The sequence below is a fragment of the Micropterus salmoides genome, unplaced genomic scaffold, assembly GCF_014851395.1.
Source record: "Micropterus salmoides isolate LMB-PRFRI ecotype aquatic unplaced genomic scaffold, ASM1485139v1 Ms_hic_scaffold_3, whole genome shotgun sequence".
Taxonomy (NCBI): domain Eukaryota; kingdom Metazoa; phylum Chordata; class Actinopteri; order Centrarchiformes; family Centrarchidae; genus Micropterus; species Micropterus salmoides.
Genome location: NW_024042261.1, coordinates 33,235,686 through 33,259,471, shown reverse-complemented (window position 1 = coordinate 33,259,471; position 23,786 = coordinate 33,235,686). Strand labels below are relative to the sequence as shown.

The following is a 23,786-nucleotide window of genomic DNA, read 5'->3' as shown; positions in this document are numbered from 1 at the left end:
CACCATGGTCAGTTATAACAATGACAAACACTGGTTTACAGCCAAACTCAGTCAGATAAGGTTGGAAAAGGAGGAGGCCTATGAATTGGGAGAGGGCCGGGCGTTAAGTACAGGTTTAGCAAGGAGGTGCGAGAAGTTAAATGACTGAACTGAGAGACTATAACACCAGTTCTCTGCAAACGACGCCACTTCTGTCTGGAGGGGGTTCAGACAGATCACAAACTATAAACCCAAAGCCCCCCACTCCATCAACGTGATTCCTCTGCTCAGCTTCAGCCCCAGTCCATGATCTCCTCCCCCTCCTCAGAGTTGGCCAGCTCCACCCCCTCCCCCCTCTCTCCATCTCTCAGAGGGATGTCAACAGACTATTCAGGAGGCAGAAACCCTGAAAAGCAGCTGTGCCAGACTCTGTCTCCACATCACTGCACTGTTCTGATCAGCTGTCACTGGTGTTCACATACATTTTCAACACTGAAGTCTTTTGAGCACCTCGTGTTGTCCCACCCTAAATCCATCACAGACCCACTCCTGGACCCCCTGCAGTTCGCCTACAGAGCCAACAGGTCTGTAGATGATGCAGTAAACATGGCCCTTCACTACATCCTCCATCACCTGGACTCCCTAGTAACCTACGCCAGGATCCTGTTTGTGGATTTCAGCTCTGCTTTCAATACCATCATCCTGGCCCGGCTGCAGGACAAGCTCTCTCAGCTGAACGTGCCTGACTCCACCTGCAGGTGGATCACAGACTTCCTGACGGACAGGAAGCAGCACGTGAAGATGGGAAAACATGTCTCTGATTCCAGGACTATCAGCACCGGTTCCCCTCAAGGTTGCGTTCTTTCCCCTCTCCTCTTCTCCCTGTAGACCAACAGCTGCACATCCAGTCATCTGTTCGTCAAGCTCCTGAAGTTTGCGGATGACACCAACCTCACTGGGCTCATCTCTGGTGGTGATGAGTCCGCCTACAGGTGGGAGATTGACCATCTGGTTACCTGGTGCAGCCAGAACAGTCTGAAGCTCAACGCTCTGAAGACAGTGGAGATGGTCGTGGACTTCAGAAAGAGCCCAACCCCACCCTCCCCCATCATCCTGCGTGACTCCCCAGTCGCCACTGTTGACTCCTTCCAAGTCCTTTCAAGTGGGAGCTGAGTGGATGTACTTCCTCTACAGTCAATGATGGTGCACTTCTGCACCGCCATCACTGAGTCCATCCTCACCTCCTCCATCACCATCTGGTACGTATCATTCGCTCACAGAGAAGGTGACTGGCTGCAATCTTCCATCACTTCAGGACCTGTAAGCCTTGAGCAGGAAAGATTGTAGCTGACCCCTCCCACCCTGGACACAAACTGTTTGACTCTCCCCTCTGGCAAGAGGCTGTGGTCAATCAGGACCAAAACCCCTCGCCACAAAAGCAGCTTCTTCCCGTCTAGCTAGCTAGCCTCATTAACAAGGCCCGGGTCCCCCACTGACACTCCCCACTTTTAAATAATGCAAATGTCTCTGCACAATATTACTTCATTTCATCATGCACAAACCTGGCACATTGCACATATTTGTTGTTAATTGTTAATCATTGATGTTCTATATTTTTATATTTTGTCTTGTCCGTTGTATACAACTTGGATTTGTTTATTCCATATTTATATATTTCTACATTTATTTATGTCAAGTGTATGTTTGTCTACGTGTAGCACCTTATCACCAAAGCAAATTGTTTATATGTGTAAAACACTACTTGGCAATAAAGCTCCTTCTGATTCTGATTCTGATTTCCAGGAGACATGACAGTGCAGTCTGAGCTGCAAAACATCACATAGTGTATTTCTATACTTGCTGTAAGTAAAATATCTGCTACACTGACAGCACAGTCAGGTTTACATTTGTTTGAGAGCAGCTCACCAAGTCGTTTCCACAATAAACAATACTCACAAATAACAGCCTGCTGTAAAAAAATTCTACATTGATTTCAGATTGCATTGTCTTTATTGATTTTACCACCCAAGGCATCAAAGTCGGGCTGTTTCAAATCCTACACATTGGGGCTTTAAATATCTCCGTGTACTTGGCCTTAAAATTACTGTCTGTAATTACAAACTTTTAGAAAACTTAAGCATTTTAGAATTTTAAAATCTGTTTTTATTCACAAATTTCGTTAAAATCTGATTCATCCAGATGCGTGTGTGCCAATTGGCTGGAGCTTGACCTATAGTTTTTGTTTATCAATACATTTTTTATGACTGTAGTCTTTTTCACTTTAGGCTGATCTTCAGCAGAAGTCTGAATATACCTTTTTTTGTTGTTTCCAAGCATCAGAGTTTTAACATCATGCTCTGGATGAGTAACTGAAGACATACAGTATACTTACTTTAAAAGGGAAATTTAAAGCATAGAAGGTCATTAATGGAAAAAGACATAAAGTTCTTTAGACTTTAAGAATTAAAACAGCACTAGGCAGGAGTTTTATGTAGAATTAAACACTTATCAGCATAAATCAGAAAAATGAGGTATAAATTATTGTCAGGACTTGAATTATTTGAAATAATATCTGCCCACAAGAATTGAAGATCTAAAACTCCTAAAAAGTAATGAGTGACTGAGCTGTCTGCTCAGAGGAACCTTGACCAGTCTTCCCAGAAGGTTCTTACACATTGACTTGTGGCTGCTGCCTGGTTCAAATACTGAAACGAAATGTAAACTGAAAAGGGATGACAGAAGTTGATTGAAAACATCGACTGTTAACTCTACAGCTCTCATTCTAATTCAGGCCTGTTGTTTAACACTAAACAGAAGCAGATGCAACATCTGCTGAAACAGAGACTGTCAGTAACATCTGGAGCAAAACATTTTTCAAAAAGTTGCTTCTTTTTTCCATATGTTATTTATTTATTTATTTATCAGGAACAATGCACAATATATGTACTGTACCAGATTAAGCTAAAAGCTAATTCCCATCTGAAGTCCCTGGGCAGGTGCCAATAGATTGCAAAATATTACAAAAATAAATAAATAAATAAAATTAAAAAAAAAAATTAATCCCAAAAACAAACCTTACATTTCATAAATATATAGATAAATGCCAACCAATTCAAATAAGCCACATCTAACAAACTAAAAACTGACTCAAATATACCGAACCTCCCAAAACCATAATAAACACAACATCGACAATCCAAATACAAAAATAAACTGTCATTACAAGAATTTCACCATACACACAATAAAAAAAACCCCAACATACTGACCACATTCAGTGTCTCATAGCTCAATGACAACATACCTGATTGTCCTTCAACCATATTTTCACACTACCTTTAAAATTTTTGAATGTACTGCATTCTCTGACACTCAGTGGTAAGGAATTCCACATCCCAGCTGCCTTTACTGAAAAGCAGTTTTGTCCAAATGTCGTAGACCAAAACTCAACACAGCAGTCACCTCTGGAGGAAGCTCTTGTTAACCTTGAGCCCGGTCTACTTATTGTTACATACTGTTTGAGAGGTTGTGGTGCTAAATCATGAATGACCTTATATACTAACCCAACATTGGACATAAACAGGAAGTCAACAGGTTATGCTTTTTTGACTATATTACAATAATGCTCATCATTATTGTAATATTAAAAAATTAGGTTTTTTATCCATGACTTTCAATGCTTGTTTATACAGACTCTGAAGTGGTTGCATTAATGTACCACTTGTTTGAGACCAGGTTGTGCTACAATATGAAAAATGTGACAGTATCATTGCATGCATGTACAGTTTTGCTGCATCTGTACTCATTTGATTTCTTATAAATCTAAAATGAGCCAGATTATACTTATACATTTTTGTAATATGTTCTTTGAAGGTTAGACCGCTATCAATAATCACACCTAAATATGGAGTGCAATTACTTCCTGTAATGGAGAAATACATACTAAACGTCTTGGATAAATTGTGTGTCAAACAGGAGTATGTCATCCAATCTACAATTTTCTCAATAGCTCCTGTGAGTAGAGATGCAGCTTGCTGTTTAGATTTAGCATGGACTGTTGAATTTATTTTTTATTAAAATTTATTTTAATTTCACTATTCCTGTCCGTCTTGTTCTTGTACTTTATTAGATGGATCTTGCTTAGCATCTTGAGGGCCCTTTTATCTGTAACATTCATTATTTCATTACTTTACCATTCTGTCATAACACAAATCTGTTTCTTTATGTCAACATGTGTTGTTGACAGACATTAGGGATGATCAATCTACAACTAAGAAACCAACACTCATTGTTTACAGCAGTACATCTCCTCTCTTAAATCTACATTTGGTCGTAAATTGTGTTTCTAGCCGACAAGAGCTTTTTGTTTTGAAAATTGCATATTCTGTGTTATCTGAACATATCTAGATATCCACACCACTGATCTAGTGTTTCATAAATAATGTGTGTTACTTGTTCCAACATTAAGTTGCTCAGTCAAGAGCCAGCTACAAACCAGTGGGGAGCAAGGCATAATGTTGTGCAAAATAATGTATATCACAGCCTGCTTACTTTTGATGCTTTTGCTCACATGGTCAAAAGTAACAAAAACTCTCAAAAACAATAAAAGAAGACAGCATCTTGTATTCTATCCAAGTCTGTTTTCACCTAATAAACAATAACTGTAACAGGAAAGGAAAGGAAAAGGGTGAGAATGTGAAAAAAGAAAGTTCTACTTAAGATAGATAGATGACTTCACTTTAATACCATTTCACCAGCTAATGTCGGTCTTCAGTCATGGTGTTTATTCTGCCAAACAACATCTGCAAACATCAAGAATCAAACATGAGACAAAATGTGCTCCAGCACATCCGTTCAGCTTTCCCAGCTGCTTACACAGCAAGAACAGAAAAGAGAGCTGCATCAAAGTTGTTGTATGAAGATTCGACAAGGCTACAGGTGCTTCGCTTTGTGTGATCTGAAGAAGTAGTTTCATAGTTTCATCATAAACAGTATTTGTGGCTTTTCTACTATGTTGCTAAATAAAGTGGCCAAGATGTTAAAAAACTTAGGTCAAGATGTCAGTTAAGGCTCAACAGTTCAGCAACCCTTTAAAAAGCTGATTTTAGGTTAGTTGTGCCACTTTCTGTCAGGTCAGGCTTCCTCTTTCTCGCTGGAATTAAATCTTTGGGATTTCTTTCCAACTTTGTACAAATGTAATGCAAAAGATGACAAGAAGAATGTTCTCAAATGCATACATTTAAACCTGAGGGTTGATCTAAATGAAATCTGGCTCACCTTGAAGTCATTTTAAGCACCAGTATGTTGGGTAGATAGCATAACCTTAGAGAAGTTTGACCCCAAAAAGTGTTTCATATCTGATAATGTAAAAGATTTCAAAGCAAATGGATGCTAGAAAAATACAATCAGGCTGTGATTAACAAAATTACTTTTAAGTCGCTGACCAAAGGTGAACTTAAAAGCCTTCATTCTTCTCAAAGAATAAAATGAGGATTTTGTCACCCTGGATATAAAGCACTAGTTCAGTCTTTGGCTCAGCAAACAAAGATTTATTGAATAGTGTAACCTCATGACTGGAGCCAGTCAAGACGAGGCTTAATGCCTTATTACAAATAGGGAATGTCAACATAGAGAATTCTCAGGAGGACTTTCGTGTTGAACTCTTCCACTGCTACAGTATACCATCAATTACAAAGCTGCTGACTGAACACCTTGTGAAAGCTACATAAGAATTGAATCAATATTTATTCATTTGCCTGCTCCATTTCAGAACTGTGTAATCTAATGGCTTAACATGTTTTCAGATCACATATCATATTTAAAACATCCCTTGTGCTCAGGGAAAGATGTATTTACAGTAAGCCAATCTTAAAGAAATGTTTATTATAGACGTATAGATGTTTTAATGGAGATATACACTTTCATTGTGTTAGATTTTAGAAGTGAATGCCTTGCACACTTGTTCAAAAGCATCATTATTTCAATATTTCATCGCAATTGAATCCCCAAAATGTGTAATGGATTTAAAAAGATTTAAAAACTGCAGATAAATGTAGATAATATCTCATGTTCTAATTCACTTTTACGTGTTTCAATGATGTCCTAAAAACATTGTGATATTTGGAAATGAGGCTCTTCTTCGCTCCACTAAAGATAATGTTCCCTTTTACCCTTTTTTCCAAGAAAAACTAAGATAGTGTAATAAAGATTTTTAAGACCCAAAGACAGAATAAATTATGTTTTACTATGGATATTTTTGGAAGACTTTGAGGAGCTTTCTCCCACATGCAGCTGTCAAGATTTAATACCAAAGATAAGTCTGGGATGCTAATATAGACTCTATGCACATGGTTTTATGTTAAAGCTATGTTACTGTATGCAAGAATATTAAAATCTGCTCATTTCCTCAGCCTAAATCACAAAGGGAGGCAGTAGAAACATTCCCATTCTCCAAAGTGAGAAGTTAAATGTCTCCATTAAACCAGGTCATTCTTAATTTTTCTGCATTTGTTTCAGCAATCATGCTGAATGTACAGTTTGATTTAAAAAGTGATGTTTGACAGTACTGACAAACTGACATCCATGAGATTGTATCCTGCAGAATATATTCACTTCACCCTTGAACTGCACAAAGGCGTTGTACTTAAAACTAAGTAGAATACAAACTGTCTCCTGGAAACTAAGTTCTTTGTCCAGAGAAAGCTGGACTTACTGGTCTATTGTCTCTTTTGTTTCTTTGAGTGTAAAGCATCACAGAGTTGCTGGGTTGATAAATATGTTTGCTGTTTACTGACATCACATCCTATGAGTCCTGGCTACTTAGCTGGTCAAAATTCAAACAGCATATCCTGCTGCCTTCTGGGGCTGCCGAATGAATACCTAATGTAGCTTTAAATTCTTGCTGCCTGGTTGTGTTACACCTGCCAATCACCTCATTAGTGAATCCCAAACTGCAGTTCAAGATAACAAATAATAATAATGTGTTCTTCTGTCCATCAGTTAAAGCTGTTCACTCTGACAGTGTTCTGTATACAATGGTGTATCACACATGTAACTCATTCCAGTTATAAATTTGATTTTTGAAGGCTTTATGTACAATAGTGTGTTTTATATCTGCATTTACTTCCCCTGGATGAAATTGTCTCAAATGAGAGAGAATTGCTGCTACAGGGCCCCAATAACAAACACTTTGCGCTGTGCCTCAGCATGTCTTACCAATTGCCTCAAGAAAGCCTATTGAATTGCCAGGAGAATTACCTGCCTTCGGAATTGCCATAGAAACCAGTCTAACGAGTTGAGCAACATGGTAATTTGTGCCCCCCTTATATCCCACTTTGCTGTATGTTTGAAGTGGAGCAGAGGACTGTATTTGTGTGTGATGGAAGGGTTTTTCCTTTCTCCTCCTCTCTTTTGTGGGGTTCATAGGAGATATCAGATCAACATCTGGTAGATGAGGGCTTATTTTGCTCCGCTACCAATCAGGGTTGTCAACTGTAGCAGATTCACTTGAGAAATTTATTTTGCTTGTGACGGTTCAGAAAAATATATTACACGGGATATCTTCAATATTTTACACTGTCATTGTTGTCAGCGTAAATTAAAAGCCTACAACCCCTAAAGCACAGTTAAATCTTCTAACTATAAAAACAATTTCACGGAAAGCGATTCAACATCCCTCTACGATGTTCATGCAAAAGACTCATGCAGCCCGTATTATTGACATTAGTAGGGAATGTTAAATGTTTACATGGCAGACAATATCTCTATGATCAGGACTCATGCATAAGACTGAAAGATGAGAAAATGATGAAAAGTCATAAAAAAACTGTTCAAAATAGTTGTTGTTGTTTGCCATTGAGACATATTTTATATGACACTTTCTAAAAATAATAGAGCGCTTATTTGCCTGATCTTATGATCACTCACAGTAATGTGCAAGCTAGATTTAGGTTTCATTGTGTCTCTGTTGCGCTTAAAATACTGCACGTCTCGCTATGAGTGATATATTGTGAAGAAATAATAGCCTGAAAATATCTCCGCCTCAATCAAACTTTCTGCAGAGCAGCGAGGAGGAAATCAAAAGATAGACAAGGGAACATGTGGAGCATTTAAAGGGAGGCCAGTGTGCATGTGAATGGGGGATGAACGGAGGGAAGGAGTGCATCAGTCTGTGTACCTTGAGGCCAAAGTCTGAGGGGAAAGGCCTATAATGGCATGCGCTAGTGTGAGCTAGGCTGGATGGTTGCATACTCGACAAGATCCCCAGGGCCAGTGTGAGCAGAGCTTCGTGGGCTGGGAGAGGAGGCCAAAGCTGCAGTATCCAGCTCCGCATACTGGACATCACAGTCCTTGTGGCCAGAGTTCTGGAGACAAGAGAGGCGAAAGGTGTGTGAGGAGTGAGGCAGCCAAAAATATGAGAGAGTGAGAAGGACAGATTGACAGACTGACTGAGAGAGAGAGGGTGTCAGAGACATATGAGAAAATATATTGATTGAAGATCTAATGGTCATGGGGACATTTTGGAGTTTGTGAGCAGCGGTGTTAGAGAGGACGGCAAAGAAAAATGTGAAAGCATGGAACATGTAAATAAAATGTCAGATTAAGACCGAACGTGACAAGCTGATGGAGATGGAGACCGAGATGTTACACAGAAAACAGTCAGATAGAATTAATATAAGACCATAAATTGAAGTTTGGAGATAAAAAAGGACTTTGTTTACATACACGATGACATCTATTATTTTGATTTAGAAAATAGTAAAGTGCACAATGTGTTTATTTTAGCTTTGTTTTTATGATTATGTTGCACTTGTGTGCAGTGCTGAGAGTTGATGGGCATGAAAACGGAATTTACCGAAAACAATCGCTGTAACTACTGGATTTAATCCGCTCGTTTTGTTTAACTGCATTGTGTATTCTTTTTTACCACAATGTAGTATGTTTTTAACTTTTGACATTGTATTGTATCAGTTTTATCATTTAAGGATGCCTAACAACATCAGGCAAAGGGACTGCCAAAGAAAACTATTTGCTTTAATGTTGATCATTGTCCCTTCTCAAATCAACAAAAATGAAACAAACTTAACAAACCAACCACACAGTGGGCATGTGTTGCAACACTCATGCATAGATTATGGTGAATGTCCAGACAACCCTTCAAAAAACTAAAACTATGAAAACAATAATTTATGCGTTTTGATCATGGTATGACTTACTGATCATGGTACATGGAGTTATTTACTCAACCCGTGAGCACAATCAAGGAAATGCTGGAGAGGTGTCTTTAATACTGGAATATCACCGTGCATGTAAACAAAGACAAAGACCTTCATTTAACCAGCATCTGACCACTGCGCACAAACACAAGTGCAATGATTGACTAACTGATTGTCTTGATGAGCAATTGGCCATGTGGTTGACTGCGTAAATTACATTAATCAATAAATGACAATGACGCAATCTCATGACAAAGACGCAAGTATTTCAAAAAAGTATTTCAAAATACTTCTGAGATTGTTGCGTTGTCTTCTGCTCTAGAAGGGAGACCCAAAGATACTGGGTCATAAATCTGGAAAATACATTGCAATGTATTTTCTGTAATAACTGAGGGAAGGGGCTGTTGACAGGGGCTTCAAAGACAAAATAAAATAGACAATAAGGTAACAGGACAACATTAAAGCCAACAAGGGTTTGATTTCCTCAGCCACTATTCCTCTAATGATTGAAATTCTTTATTTAGTCACAGATCTGAAAAATGGTTTATTCTGAGTTTATTTGTTTTGAATAAACTGAACAAAGATGGATGCTAACATGATGATGGAATAACATGTAATTTTATGAAAGGCAAAACAAAGTGGTGAGCATAGAGAAGGACGAATGTGAATCAGACTGAGGTGATGTTTGTATTACAGACAAAGTAGAATTAGTGGTGAACGATGACAGGAATCAAAAGATAATGGACAAATCTCCCATTTCACTGATTACATTTTGAGGAATCAAGACTACAGAATCTTCTTTGCTGCTGCATAGTATTTTTCTATTATAAGAGTAAAAATTTCACTAGAAAGTCAGTGATTGGTCTGTTTGCTTGTTCCTGGTAAAGAAATCAATGGAGTAAAAGAGAGAGAGTAACAGCATCTCAGGATGGACTGAGGGAGATGTGAGGGAGGAAATGCAATGGGAAATACCTGTTGTGCCCCCATTGCATCAGTGCACCTTATTTCCACCTGAGAAAGGATTACATAGAAACGATTGAATCTTTTACAGAATTTCACATTAATAATTTAAATCTACTGTGCTATCTCTCCCTCAATGCATATTTCCCCACCACGCTCACCCTGCACTCACTGTGTATTTAAATATCTGGAATATTTGTCATGACCAGAGTGCAATCAGAGGGAAAATTACAGCCACATTGCATTCAAAATTGGCAGATAGTGTTTTGCCCCTAGAGAATTATCATTAGTAACACTCGACGCTCAGCAGTCAATGCATGTCTCACACAAATAATGTTTTGAAACCTCCCTGTTACCATTATTATTCATTTTAAGAACAGCCCTAAACTTCAATTTAAGTGGAATGTTACTAGAGATAAGAAATAAATCTAGGAAAAATCTACCCTCAGTGTTCAAGGATTATCAGAATTAAACATCCGGTTCCTTTGAGCATAGAATTGAAGATGATAGTTTAATATCCTTGAATAGCTACACAGAAAATCAAATTCAGTTTGTCCAGGGAAAAGAGTGATAGTAATTGAGTTATCCCTGCAAGTTTGGTGAGAAAAGATAACAATTTTTTAAAAGCACACCAGAAATGCAAGACAGCAAAAGCTTGGCTGACAGGCTAATGAAAACCCAAGCATGTAGTTAATCAAGAGCGTCACTAAAGCACAACAGTTAAGTTTTAGGTGATATTTAAGAGGAAATTTAGTTAGAGATGTGTGTGTCAATTTCATAACTAAGAAAAGTGACTTTTACTAAACACAGCAGACAGCAACTCACATTAAGACAGACAAGCATTTCTGATAAAACTCGCTATAAACCCAGTCAATCCCATATACTGTAACAACAACATTTTGTTCTCTCTTCTGATCACTTGTTCTAATGTAAAATTCACTTAACAGAATGAGGAAATACGTTTGCTAAAGTTAAAGAAAAAGGTGGATGATATTTTTCCCATTGTCAACAAATCCCATGAAAATACCAAAACCAACACGGTTAGTTTGTCTCTTTGTGCTCTCTCACTTCCCAGCCCTGTATGTGGCTCTCAGCTCCAAGTCAGTCATGTTTGTGGTAATGAAGGAACATGTTACACAGTGCAACAGTGTGGCTCATCGATTGATTGATGTTTTTAATCACTTTGGAACAGTGATGGAGCTCTATGGCACAGAGGAATACTACTGATATAACATCTCACTTTGGATACACAAACTGAACTTGTTAGTAGTCAAGTTCATTGGTGCATTTGATCTTTGCATGGGGTTTGTTGACAATAAGTAAAATATAGAATATTGCTAGATCTCTCCTGTAAGTATCAAGACTTACTGAGATGACTCCTGGTTTTGAATATGTTATATAGAAATTTGATGTAGATTTCACATTAAACTTACAAATGTATCAATTTACGCTGACTGACTAATAAGAGAGGAGGTACAAGGTGTTGACATGCTGGAATCCAGATTAAAACCCATACCTTACTATCATCAGCTGTCTGCAATTGCACTTTCCTGTCTACACCAACAGAAGATGTTTGTTACAAGCAACATGACCCTTCTTAACTTCATTAGCAATGCAGGTAACAACTGTAAAAATTTAAAGCAGGTTGTTTGTGTTTGCTACAGTACTGTGTGGCTGCTACGGCAAACGTTCACATTTACCACTGTGAGACACAGTTGAAAGTTGTTTTTCTGCTGGCACACACAACACACACGGGCTGTCACATGCACACACAAGTCCAAAAGAGTTTTATTTTCTTTAACTCAAAGCCAAGACTCCAGCCAAAGCAAATAAAGCCCCTAAAATGCTCAAGCATCTGTGCCACTGAGGGAGGCTCACCATAGTTAGCAGAGGCATCTGATACAACAACGCAAATACTTCAGAGTCAACAGTTAACACTCAGGGGCAATGATGTACTGTAGAGCATCACACAGCAATTTATCTGCACACGGTTGCCATGAAAACACAGTAATTATGATGGATCAGAGGAAGTGGAAGGGACGTCAAGCAGAGGCGGAGCAGGTGGCGATGTTGGGGTTAGAACGTGAAATAGTCCACACACACAAACACAATGAGAGTGAGAGAGAGAGAGAAAGAGAGAGAGAGAGAGAGAGAGAGAGAGAGGACATCGGCCGACCCAGGTTTAGATAGAAGGTGAATGGTGCTGATGCAAATGATGAGATAAGGAGCTTATTCAAAGCCCCTAGTGGATTTACTGGTCAACTTGTTAGACAGGCTTCAGTCCACCTTTAAGTCCAGACAAGCAAAGAAGAAGGCAGCCACATTAAAGGTCCTCGGTGACAGACATGAAGCATCACAGAGCTGCATTTCATTTGTAAATCAATTCTCATATCCTCCAAGCATAATGGCACTGAAAGTTTGCCCTTTCACCAGCAATTACTACTGGCCAAAGGCAGTGGCTGTGGATGACCCTTTCATAGGGAAGCTTGTTTGAATCTGCTCATGGCATCACTACTCACCGGCTTATCAGTGAAGGGGGTCGACTCTGAGGGCGCCATGTCGTAATAAGGAGGTTGAAGAGGAAGCTTCTGCATTTCCTCCTCCTTGTCGAGATGAACCACCTACAGGAAACACCAAGAGCTCAGCAAGACTCATAATGAGCTCTACAACTCCACAAACCAGGCCGGTCAACCAGTTTATACAGGACTTATACAATCCTTACCAATGTTAACTTTGCAATTAGCCCATCACTAAAAACTCAGCAGCAGAATATTATGTCCAATTTTTTCTTTTTACTTCATTTGCTCACATTTGTTTTTCAGTGGTAAAACAAATCTGACAAGATCTGAAATCTGACAAGGAATGCATCTTGGTAGCAGTTTGAACTAGCCGCTCTGCTGAACTCCATATATGCATCAAAGTAATTGTGTCAAATTAATCACTATCACACCATCACATATCACACAAAGGTATGATGCAAACTTCTGAAATAGTGGAGCTTAAGCAACTGTAAAGCTGCAAAGGCTAGCTGTGCTACACATCCAATGAAGGAAAGAACTGCAGCGAGTTTTATTCATACATGAAGGTGACGTGATTACAAAACAGATTTGCTGCAGATTAATTACAGCTGGGCAAACACAGGTTGTAATGAAAGAGCTCCTTGAAACCACCTTTTTTATGTTAATGTTATAGATATAATATCTTGCTTCTTGTCTTGATGTAAAATCCAAATTTGGTGTTTATTTTGCAGGCTTCTTTTAGATGGTTTGATGTTTCTAAACAGAAATGTTTGAATTTCAACTCATTCACCAGCAAAGATAGATTTGAGGAGGATTATGTTCAGAGATGACAATATAATGTATTATGAGATAATCTTCCTACATTATTTAATGACTTTTTTGTGCATTGTCGTATTGAAACCAATGTTTGAATCATGGTATTTGCATAAATGTCTATCTTACAGCTAAAGCTGCTATGATAGATACTTTTTAAAAGAATTTTCAGCAGGAAATAAGTGAGTCATTCCTGTTAAAAGAGAACAGGGCACATATGAAAAGAAATTAAGAGTGAAGATGAATGAACCAATTCTATTTCACTTTATACATACAGCCTATATCTCAAGTCACACCGTGATACTTACAGATTATTTGCAAGCCAAGCCTCTTTTATTTGAAAGAGGCATGAATTATTCTATATATCTAAGGGGGCAAAGTGCTCCTCTATAGTTTTTCTTCAACAGGTCGGCAGTTTTGAACTTTCCCCACAGCATGCTACTAATTGATCTGTCAGACTGTCATAATCACAATGCAAACTTTGGCGCTGCTGACAGTAAAGTGCCTTTTAAGGGTTTTTAAGGTGGGATATTCACAACAGGCTCCAGACACTTCACGACATGAAAGAATTCATTCATTTTCTAATGGCAAACGAGCACTCACTCATTTAACATTTGTAAGACCGGCACATTGCACAATGAAAAGAAATAAAAGTGAATGAAAAAAATCAAAGTCGTCCAACACAATAAAGTTATCAACGTAATAAACGAGATAAATGAGATTAATATAATAGTTGTTGAACAATGTGTTCCCCCTCCACACCTCTGTGTTGTTCAATTTAAGGGGTCGAAAGGCTGTCAAATGCTGTTTGAGCCCCATTTTTCTTACACTCAAAAAAAGCTGTTGAATGCCAGTCAACATGCACTTGGTTGGTGTGAGTTTCTAAATTCATATTACATCAAAAGGGGAAGAATTTAATAGCTGACTGGTCCAACGGTTAGCGGAGCACCAGACTTCATATGCAATTAGCTGGAGGAAATGTTAGTTTGGAGCATAAAGACATCGGCCTCCTGGATGGTTGTCGTCTGTTTGGCTCTGGGAATCCATCTCACAGCAACATAAACTGAGTTTTTGTGATGTAGCGAGCGCAGATGTTGATAGTGTGGCTGTGTTGCCAGTTTTGCTCTGTGCATTGGGCAATGATAAAACGACAATGCTGCCAATTTCTTCAGGCCCGCCGAGTCACCTAGCAACCTATCCGTATATAAAGCTGTGATATCCAATTATTTCAGGTTCTACTGTCAATAATGGGGTATACTGCATTAGTCATTACCTATCTGGGTCTGTGTGGCCCTTTATTTGTAATCCAAACTTTCAAACTTTTTCCTAAAATTGAGTTTTCATTGATGATCAGTGTCTTTTGGACTGGTCAGGGCTGAGCTGAGAGTCTAGCCGCCACAGTGTTATTAAACAATTTATTATTCCTTATATATACATTATGAAAAAGATTTTTCATGAAAGACTACACATGCGCCAACAGTTACTCTCTTGAATGACTGAGCAAACCTGGTATTGTATGGTGGTGTCTTCTTAGTCTTCAAAAAAGTAAGACAATTAAGTCTCGCAAAGCTAAACCTGCAGCAGTTCACAAATATATTGAACAATAAATAGAACTGTGTTATTATTGCAAATTGCCTGGCAGCTCTACAGATGCTGATTATCTCAGTGTCATTTAAAGAAACGGCTCATCAAGATGATTGACAGATTTTAGGGCAGAAACTCGTCCAGCAGAAGGGAGGAAGGTAAGACTGAATAAACAGTTTGCCGGATTATGATTTAAAGCTATAGCTCAGATAATCTCTTAACAATTTATTTTTATTTTGGATCATTTGGAAACTGTTCTGTCATTGAAACATAGGAATGAATGTTGAAGGTGCAGCCATAGTTACGTCATGACATGCTGTGCAGAATGAATTCCAGCCATACATACTAAGAAACCTGAAAGCTTGAGCCGTAAAACTCTTTTGGTTTTAATATAATACATGTTTTGTTCTGCACATGCCTGCGGTGATGCTTATTGTTTATACATCAGTGATCATTGTTTATTCATGCAGTCATCGTGTCATGATTGTGCTGTGATATTTTTTTCCTTCGCTTACTTTTATTTTTCCAGATGTAAGCTTGCTGAGCATGCAACTTCTTTTAAAGCAACTACAGCCATAAAATTAAACACATTAAATCCTGTTAAGTGTCTCTTACAGCCTCATCTTTCTACTAATCACCAGTGAGTCTGACATTAGGTGCCTTGCTCAAGTACTCCTCTGAAGTAGTTGTGTAGGGAAGAGAGCACATTATTTTCCTTTCTTGCCATTACTTTCTTTGCCCAGATGTCCAGGAGTTTGACCTTGGAGCAATAAAGAGTATCATAAAGTTGGATTTAAAATCTCAGCAGTGCTGATACGCAGTGGCCAACTCTGTGTTTAGGTATATCTTCAATTATTCAGATTCTAATAATTCTTTTTCCATTTTATAGCCCCAATTTGGAATGGCCATTTATTTTGTACTGCAGTCCTTGAAAACACTAAAGGTCTAAGCAAGCTCACTGTGACCTCTGTGGCTTGTGCCCAACCACTGATGTGTACACACTATTTGACTTGTTTGTTTATGCTATGGACAAATCTACAGCAAGCACACTGGAAAGCCACTGGGGAAGGCTCACGCAAACCCAGTAAAATCTGGGGATTTAAAAAGCATAATGCAATATAAGGATTGTGTTCTCATGCAAGCTTTACAAAACAATAAAGTTTGGCCACCAGCTGATTAAAACTGATAGTCACACATACCAGGAGCCAATCATCAGAGGAGCTGTGTAGAGTTGGAGTGACCATGGAAAGTGATGTTTCAAATTTGAGAGTGGGGCTTGGGAATATATTATGACCCAATTCAAGAGCCATGCAACAGGTTTACAGTTAAGCTCCAGTTTTTTAATTTAGTAATTTGAATTTAGTAGACTAGTGCAAAAGGAATGTAGCGGCCCTAAAGAGGTGGTATTATGATATTTGGCTTTTTCCCTTACCTTTATTGAGTTATATACCTTTTTTGTGCATGTAATAGGTTTGCAAAATGAAAAGAAGAAAGTGCACCCCAAAGGGAGTTCCTATCTCCCACAGAAAACACTGCTCTGAACTGCCTGAAAACAGCTAGATGCGCCTAAGCGGCTAGCCCGACATGCCCTCGAAAACACTGGTGGAAAAACACTGATCTGCAGCACACACCTCCTTTCCCTTACAAAGCTTTTAGTTACCCTCCAGGCAGTCAATAGACATAAAGTTGTTACTGTGATGTAGAGACAGAGCTCAGTTAAAACTTTATGGATGAAAAATACTTTTGTTACACATAAATAACTCACCACTCTGAAACTCTTGCTCCAGTCCATATTGCCAAGCTGGTCGGCAACATGTAGCCTACAGCTGAATCTAAGCTGTTTACGGGCTTCTCTATGTGCAACTCCCAACAAAGATCATTTAGAGACAAGATGTATCACTGCATAGCTACTCCATAGCCTTCAACACAGGGTGAAAAGAGGACATGCAGCAATGTGCAGTATGACAAAAAATATGGTGTTTTTTGTTCTGGTAAAACACCCAAATCAGAACCTGAAATGAGCATACCACCTCTTTAACTTCAGTGTAGAGAGCCACATGTGACCTCTCCTAGGAAAATGATTTCATATGCACGTAATGCGTAGGCGAATTTAGAATGACACTGCCTATCAAACATAGCAAAGAGACAGCAAAATGTTTCGTTCCAAAACAAAGCTGCTTCACAAACATCCACAACAAGTTTTAATTTGTCCCAGTCCCAGCTGTGAGCACTCTCAAAAGTCATTCATATTTAGTATATATGCTGTCTGTTTTGAGTATACTCAAAGTTCTGTCACTTTTCCTCAGTGAACACACAACATAGTCAACCCTGCTTAGAATTAGTATGTAGTATGGACAATGGGAAATGCAGATAGCATCGCCTGCTTCTTTTAACCTGCCAGGGAAGAACTTCACCAGTATGGCATAACACGTGTGGTGTTCATGCAACTGTCCCAACCCTATGCTTACATATTAAAGCGTTGCCATTGCCAAGGTTTGTCTTTGCAGTGTTGGTGAGTGTTTTGCCTCTTCGCCCCAGATCAGTGGTCTGAGAAAACTGTTTTATCAGTAGATGCTCCTCACTAATCCACTCAATGTTGACATTTCAGTTCAGTTCTCAGCTTAATAATAAAACTGCTTATTCAAATTATGAAAAACTGTCTCAGGGTTAGAAAAACAAAACAAACACTGCTGTGCAATGAAGCCCTTATCTGACCTGAATGGTACTTTATAATCTATATACGACTCATGTAATAAATGTCTAATAATATAACATGTCTCAAATCAGACATATGCTACATATACCCAATAGGACAGGGGCTGACTAATGCTACCTGCAGACAATTTCTAATTTAGAAATAAAAACTGATCCCCATTTTTTAATGTGTATGTTGCAGTGCAAGGTCAATATTTATGTGTCAAAAAAGACACACAATTACTTTACTTATAAAGAGGGAAATTAATTAGTGCAGATCGGTAATGACACTACATGTTACTGGCTTCACTTTGGAATGAGACATTTCTATATTTAGATATTCAGGCACTCTCCACTAATTGTACTGTAACTGGATTGTTGAAGGAACTCTGTGACAAGCACCAGGCCAGAGGGAGGATAAGAAACACTGAGAAATACTGTACAACATGAGAAGAAATGGCCTCCTGTCACTGAACTGACAATCCACTGTGGAGTCCATACTTCACTATATATGAACACCATTCATGATTACAATTCACAACAACCATGATCTGATACTGTGTAAAATCACTTTTCAAGAAAGAAAAACATAAAGCTCTGTCTGCCACATTAGAGTTAAATAGCTTATATAGCCGTGTTATGAATGTAATTGTTCATGTGTTTTTGGTTTGGTTTTTGTACACATGCCCAAAATATATTTTGGCTTGAATTGGAATTTCACTCTAAAACGTGACAAAGTGGCTGATATTTGAGATAGAAATCTGGAAAGTTCTCAGGGATTTGGGTCAGATCAGCCAGAGACAAGAATAAGAGAAGAGAAGGAGGAGGAGGAGAAGGATCTTACCTGGATGTCATCGGATGTCAAGTGTCCTTTCATGTCACTGTTCTTCTTTTTAGGTGGGGGAGGGGCTGGTTTGTGGGCGGGTGGGAGGTCGGTCCTGTTAAGAGAGTGAAAAAATAACATGACACTCAGCACAGTAAGGGATCATCACTCTTTATGTCCCTCACCTTCTACAGCACTCTATAATGAGAAGTCCTGCCTGCACTTGCCTTTTTCACTCTTTCCTTGGATTTTGATAGATCTCGTGTTGGTGGCTTTGTTGCGATGGCAGCCATTCCCACTGCCCTTTCAAAGGCTCTCGCTGGAGAGACACTGTGCTAATGAGAGTGGGCTGTAATTGGACACTGAGGTGAAGAGATGGGGATGGAGGGGGTATAGGGGGCAGGGAGAAGGGCATGTGTGAGTCAAGTCCTCAGGGTGAACTGAGCCTCAGCCAGAGTGCCAGGTGGACAAACACTGTGCCTACTGTGCAGTGACTGTTTGTTTGACATGTCGTCCTGAGCTGTGACTCAAAGAGCTCAGCAGGTAGCTTCTGCTCTCCACTTTTCCCTGGATCCCTGGTACTAACATCCCCTAATCCCAGGGCCCTCACCCCACCCCTCTGTTGATACACTTGGGGAAGGCCAAAGCCTCAACAACCGAAACACCTCTGCTCATTAACTTGCTGCCATTAACAGAACAGAAAACAACTATTTTCTTCAACAATGAAATTTTCACTGGCGATAAAGGCCACCTCGGCACACAGTCATTGATATTAAAATAAAAAAGGAAAATTAAATTGTGAGCAGGAAAGACAGCAGTAATTGAAAGCTTGATGTTGAAATTGTTTGAAGTACATCTGGATAATTATTTCAGACAAGGAAGCAGAAGGGTTGTTGCCACGTAATCGTTACAAAGAAAACCCCTTCCCTCAAACATGCTGGCAGTCAGATGTCATCTGCCATATTCTGACATGATATCAGGAGTGATCAAAGATAATGAAGTGGAGCACAGACACTGAGCTGTGTACCTACATGCATTATCTCCAGCTCCTCCTGCCTCCCATTCACGCTGGTTCACGTCCTTATTGAATAACATGACCTTTCCGCAAGGCCAAGCCGGCGTTTTAATGTGCAGAAAATTTGTGCATGAGTGCACCTCTTAACTCTTTCTTTCACGCTCATTATTTCCAGTCCGTATCACCTTGTCTCCAGACAGGGCTGCCGTGCCACTGCCAGATTCATGTGGCACCCTCTTCTGCCTGCCTGCAGCACAGAGGCACAGCAAACGCACAGAAAGGTAGCGTGCAGCACACTCCCTCGTCTACAATAACCTCTTCCATCGCAGAGCCTTCAGAGGGGAAGCATCCATTTTCTATGAGACAGATAATTATGAGTCTTGTGGAGATGCAGTTTCGCAGGTACAGCAGTGTGCTCATTATAAAGTATTGTAATCCGTTGCTTATGATTGACTGGATTCTGATACAGGTGAGAACTTTGAAAAAAAGCTGTGACAGCCGACAAAATGTAATTTTCAGCCTCTATCTGCCCTGCGCAGTCAGATGCCATATCATGACATTTCTTCAATTTGCTGAAGTAAAAAGCTGATGAATACCTCATGCACTGACCTAACTGACATTTCATTAAAAAGAAATCGGCTTCACACAACATTTGAAACAATATTTATTTTGTTTTAAAACAAATCAGTTTCACATCTTCATGTTGGAATGGATTCATTCAAGCAGGATAAAATCATACCATGTTTATGTATGATGCGGCATTTGCATTCAGATACTGCTATTTTTTCAACTTACATTTGATCCCATAGGACCCCTGATGATTGCATTTCATTGCGGAGCCTGTTCAAATAGGTAGTGTGTTGGAGCCCCATATGCAGAGTGGGATTATCACATTTGACCAAACATGAAGAAACTCCAATGTCTCATAACTACCACCCCACAGCAACCACTTCCTCCCTGTCACACTTGCATTTCTTGATTGAATTATAGCTTACATTTATAATCATGTTATGCAAAAGCAGCAGCCTCAGGAATCCATCAGTATATAGAATGTCACTACTGGTTGACACAATACCAGGAAAACAGAGCGAAAAGTAGCATCAGTGTTTGATGAAGATGCGTGTGTGCAGAGAGCACAAACATATAGTGTGGCTGTGTGCTCAGGCACGCATGTAACAAGACCAACATACAGTATTTGTGTGCTCAGTCACTCAAGCTGCATCCCAATTCCATACTACAGGCTAATACAATGAAGTACTAACCTTAAAAATGTACTGGTTCCGTTAGAAAACAGGACATTAATGTAATTTACTTTCTTCTACTGGCAGGAAGTATTTAAAGACAATGTGTGCCAACGTCAAGCAAACTGTGATGTTTGAAAACTACTGCTAATTAAACTTATAAAAGGGAGAGTTAAATCGCTTTCCAAAGATTTTGGAGATTCTCTTGAAGCTGTCTCAACTATAACCACAATTTCTTTTTTCCAGCTGTGAGAATCTCCTCCACTTCTTGTGAGCAATGAACTTTGGGACTATATTGTCCAACAGCACATTTAGAAAACAACCAAAATAAGCAGGTGTGCTAATATGAATGTACCTCCAGGATACTATTCAAAACAAGCCAGCAATTTATCCAGATAATTCAAACCACTATTAGAAGGTAGAACCAAAAGTGAACCCACCTAAAATATTGTTATTACTCCAACATGGGCATGTACCATAGGTCAAAACTGAAACAAGAAGTCAGTCAGTTTGGTAAATCACTCAATCCATCAATTCTTTAGGACGCATGTAGGCATCTTTGAGTATACCTGTTTTGCCACTTCACCAGAGTGAGCACCTAGCTTAGAATGAGCTTTTAACATTTGCATGTGATAAACTAATTGAAGCTGGATTGAAATGTAAATGTGAATGTACGTTATATTGTTTAAAAATTAATGACAATGGCAAGCTCCAGTTAAATAATTAAATGGCTTCTATCCCAATCAAAGCTTGTTTCCAAGATTAGCCTTTGATCTTAAAAAATGTTTTTATATTCCTTCCTCCTTGCTTTTTGTAAATGTTGTTGATTAATATATGCAGCCTTTTTTTTTGTTCTAACCTTTCTGAACGACCAACTGTGGAGATGTAACCTTTTCACTGGCCAAAATTGCCACTGGGGATAAAAGAGATGTTACGTATAAGACAGTATCAACCCAAATAAAGAGTAAGTGTGAATTTAAGTGAGGGTTGATGGGCTGTGTAACATTAAATATTTATTACGGTTGTTTTCTGCTATGATATACTTTGTATACTTTGCCATATGGGGAGTAAAATATTCAGCAAGTCAAATTTGTGTATAATATTCTGCATTTCTCTCTTGGTGCATTACAGTCGAAGTAATTCTGCGGTTTGCACTTGATATTTGCTCGATATGTCACTAGTCAGATGCTGCATAATGACGTTCACCTCAGCTTGACCACCTCATGTGCATCACGGGACTTCCTCAGAGCTGAATGTGATGCAGGCAGCATGTGGGCGTTGGCTTTGTGAGGTGCAGACACTAATGAAAGCTGACAAGCACCACAAGCCTGTGGGGAGCAGAAAGCACTGGGCAGGGAACCATAAGCTACATTCAAGTTTGGTCTGTTTCCTACTCAGACATCCACCTTGAAGACCTCGCTCCTCCTCGCTCTGTTGGCTACAAAAGGCTCAGGGCAGCTTAGGGGGAGATTTAAGTGGGATAGCAAAGAGAAAACATAGCTAATCCTTAAACTGAGAACAGTAATCTGTGAGGGAAGATTTACAGCAAAGAAAATGACTTTTACAATGCACTCACAAAAAAGTGACCTTTCTATTAGAAATTTTGGCAACAATAAGGCAGTTTTTGAGCTGCAGCGAATCAGACGTCCCTCAGTGTGACAGTTAGAAAACAGTCTTGCTGTCCACTGGATGTGAAAGAAAGTGAAGTGTCGCATCCCCAGAAGCGTTTGGATTAAAGAGCCCCCATATGACCACAGCCCTGCTCATGGAAAACAATGTGGGTTGGAGCTGATCCTTGGTGCTCTCATTGATTTCTGTTGATCACAATCTTATTTGGCAATTTAAATGCTAATGATACTTTTAATTGCAAGACGGGATAAATGTGATTTGATCTTTAGGAGGCAATTACTTTCATGCTTTGTCTCGCTCCGATCTTTTCAAAAGGCGGACAACAATTACTCTGCAGAGCTCTGCTTTTTTCCCCTTTTCTCACAAGAGAAGAAAGAACAAAACAAAGAATGAAACAAAATGACTTCTGTTTTTGTTCTTTGACAAGTTTATCAAAAACTATTTCTTTTGTTGAAGGAATATTTAACTTTACATTATATTGGCACATACACATATGGCCAGGTTCCAAACCTTTTTCAACACCATAGGCATTGATACTAGATTACATACACTGCAAAAGAACATGAAAATAAAGGTGATTGTTGTAGACAGTTGCACTGCATGTTTAACATTCTGTACAGAAAACCAAGCACCATACTTACTTAAAAACAACAACAATGAAATATTCAAATTGACACCTAGTACACGGTCCATGTTGAATGACATGTTGAGTAAGACAAGCCTACTTTGGTTACAGCTTAAAGCTAGAAGGTATCCAACAATGAATTACCATTTATCACATTTTAAATGTGTCCACACAGCAATGGTGAAAAGCACTGGTGACTGGTTTATAAATCAAAGGGTACACAAGAACAAATCATATCTCTACGAATCACTTGTCCAAGTATTATCTTTCAAACTGGGCTACTAAAGAAGACATCTATTTTAATAACTGCAACATCCTATTTTTTTCACTTTGAATTCACTGTTGAGTTTATCACTATTTTCAAGTGTCCTCCAGTATCAACATGGTGCTACATTTCAGTCCTGGGGAAAAAATAAACAAACTATTTCCAGCCCCTAAGGTGGAAGAATTTGTACCTACGCTTGAGGGAAAACAAGTCTTGATGTTGTTTGGTGACAATTTCATTTATCATCCTTTTACATTCTGCATGTGATTCTTTTCAGATAGTGTGGTAACTATGGCCAGGAAGTTGGCATCAAAGTGATTTATACCAGTGAGTATTTGCAACTGTGTCAACACCAGCTGCACGTCAGTGAGTGGATTCATTTTGCAGGGGGAACCGCGCCACGATTGGCAGTGCTTTTCGGCAT

The 23,786-nt window shown here is 39.0% G+C and overlaps 1 protein-coding gene across 4 annotated transcripts in view; it reads right to left on the bottom strand.

The window, feature by feature from the left end:
• nectin1b (nectin cell adhesion molecule 1b) overlaps positions 1-23,786 on the bottom strand; it is a 146,689-nt gene that overhangs the window by 7,475 nt on the left and 115,428 nt on the right. Inside the window, exons 7-10 of one of the 4 annotated variants that reach the window (XM_038692322.1) lie at positions 18,609-18,702; positions 12,674-12,775; positions 10,167-10,205; positions 8,156-8,342 (exon numbers count right to left, since the gene is read on the bottom strand). In XM_038692322.1, the coding sequence (XP_038548250.1) occupies positions 8,199-8,342; positions 10,167-10,205; positions 12,674-12,775; positions 18,609-18,702 (379 nt within the window). In that variant the 3' untranslated portion in view covers positions 8,156-8,198. The remainder of the gene's footprint in view (positions 1-8,155; positions 8,343-10,166; positions 10,206-12,673; positions 12,776-18,608; positions 18,703-23,786) is intronic. The other 3 variants (XM_038692324.1, XM_038692321.1, XM_038692325.1) reach the window with 3 other exon arrangements.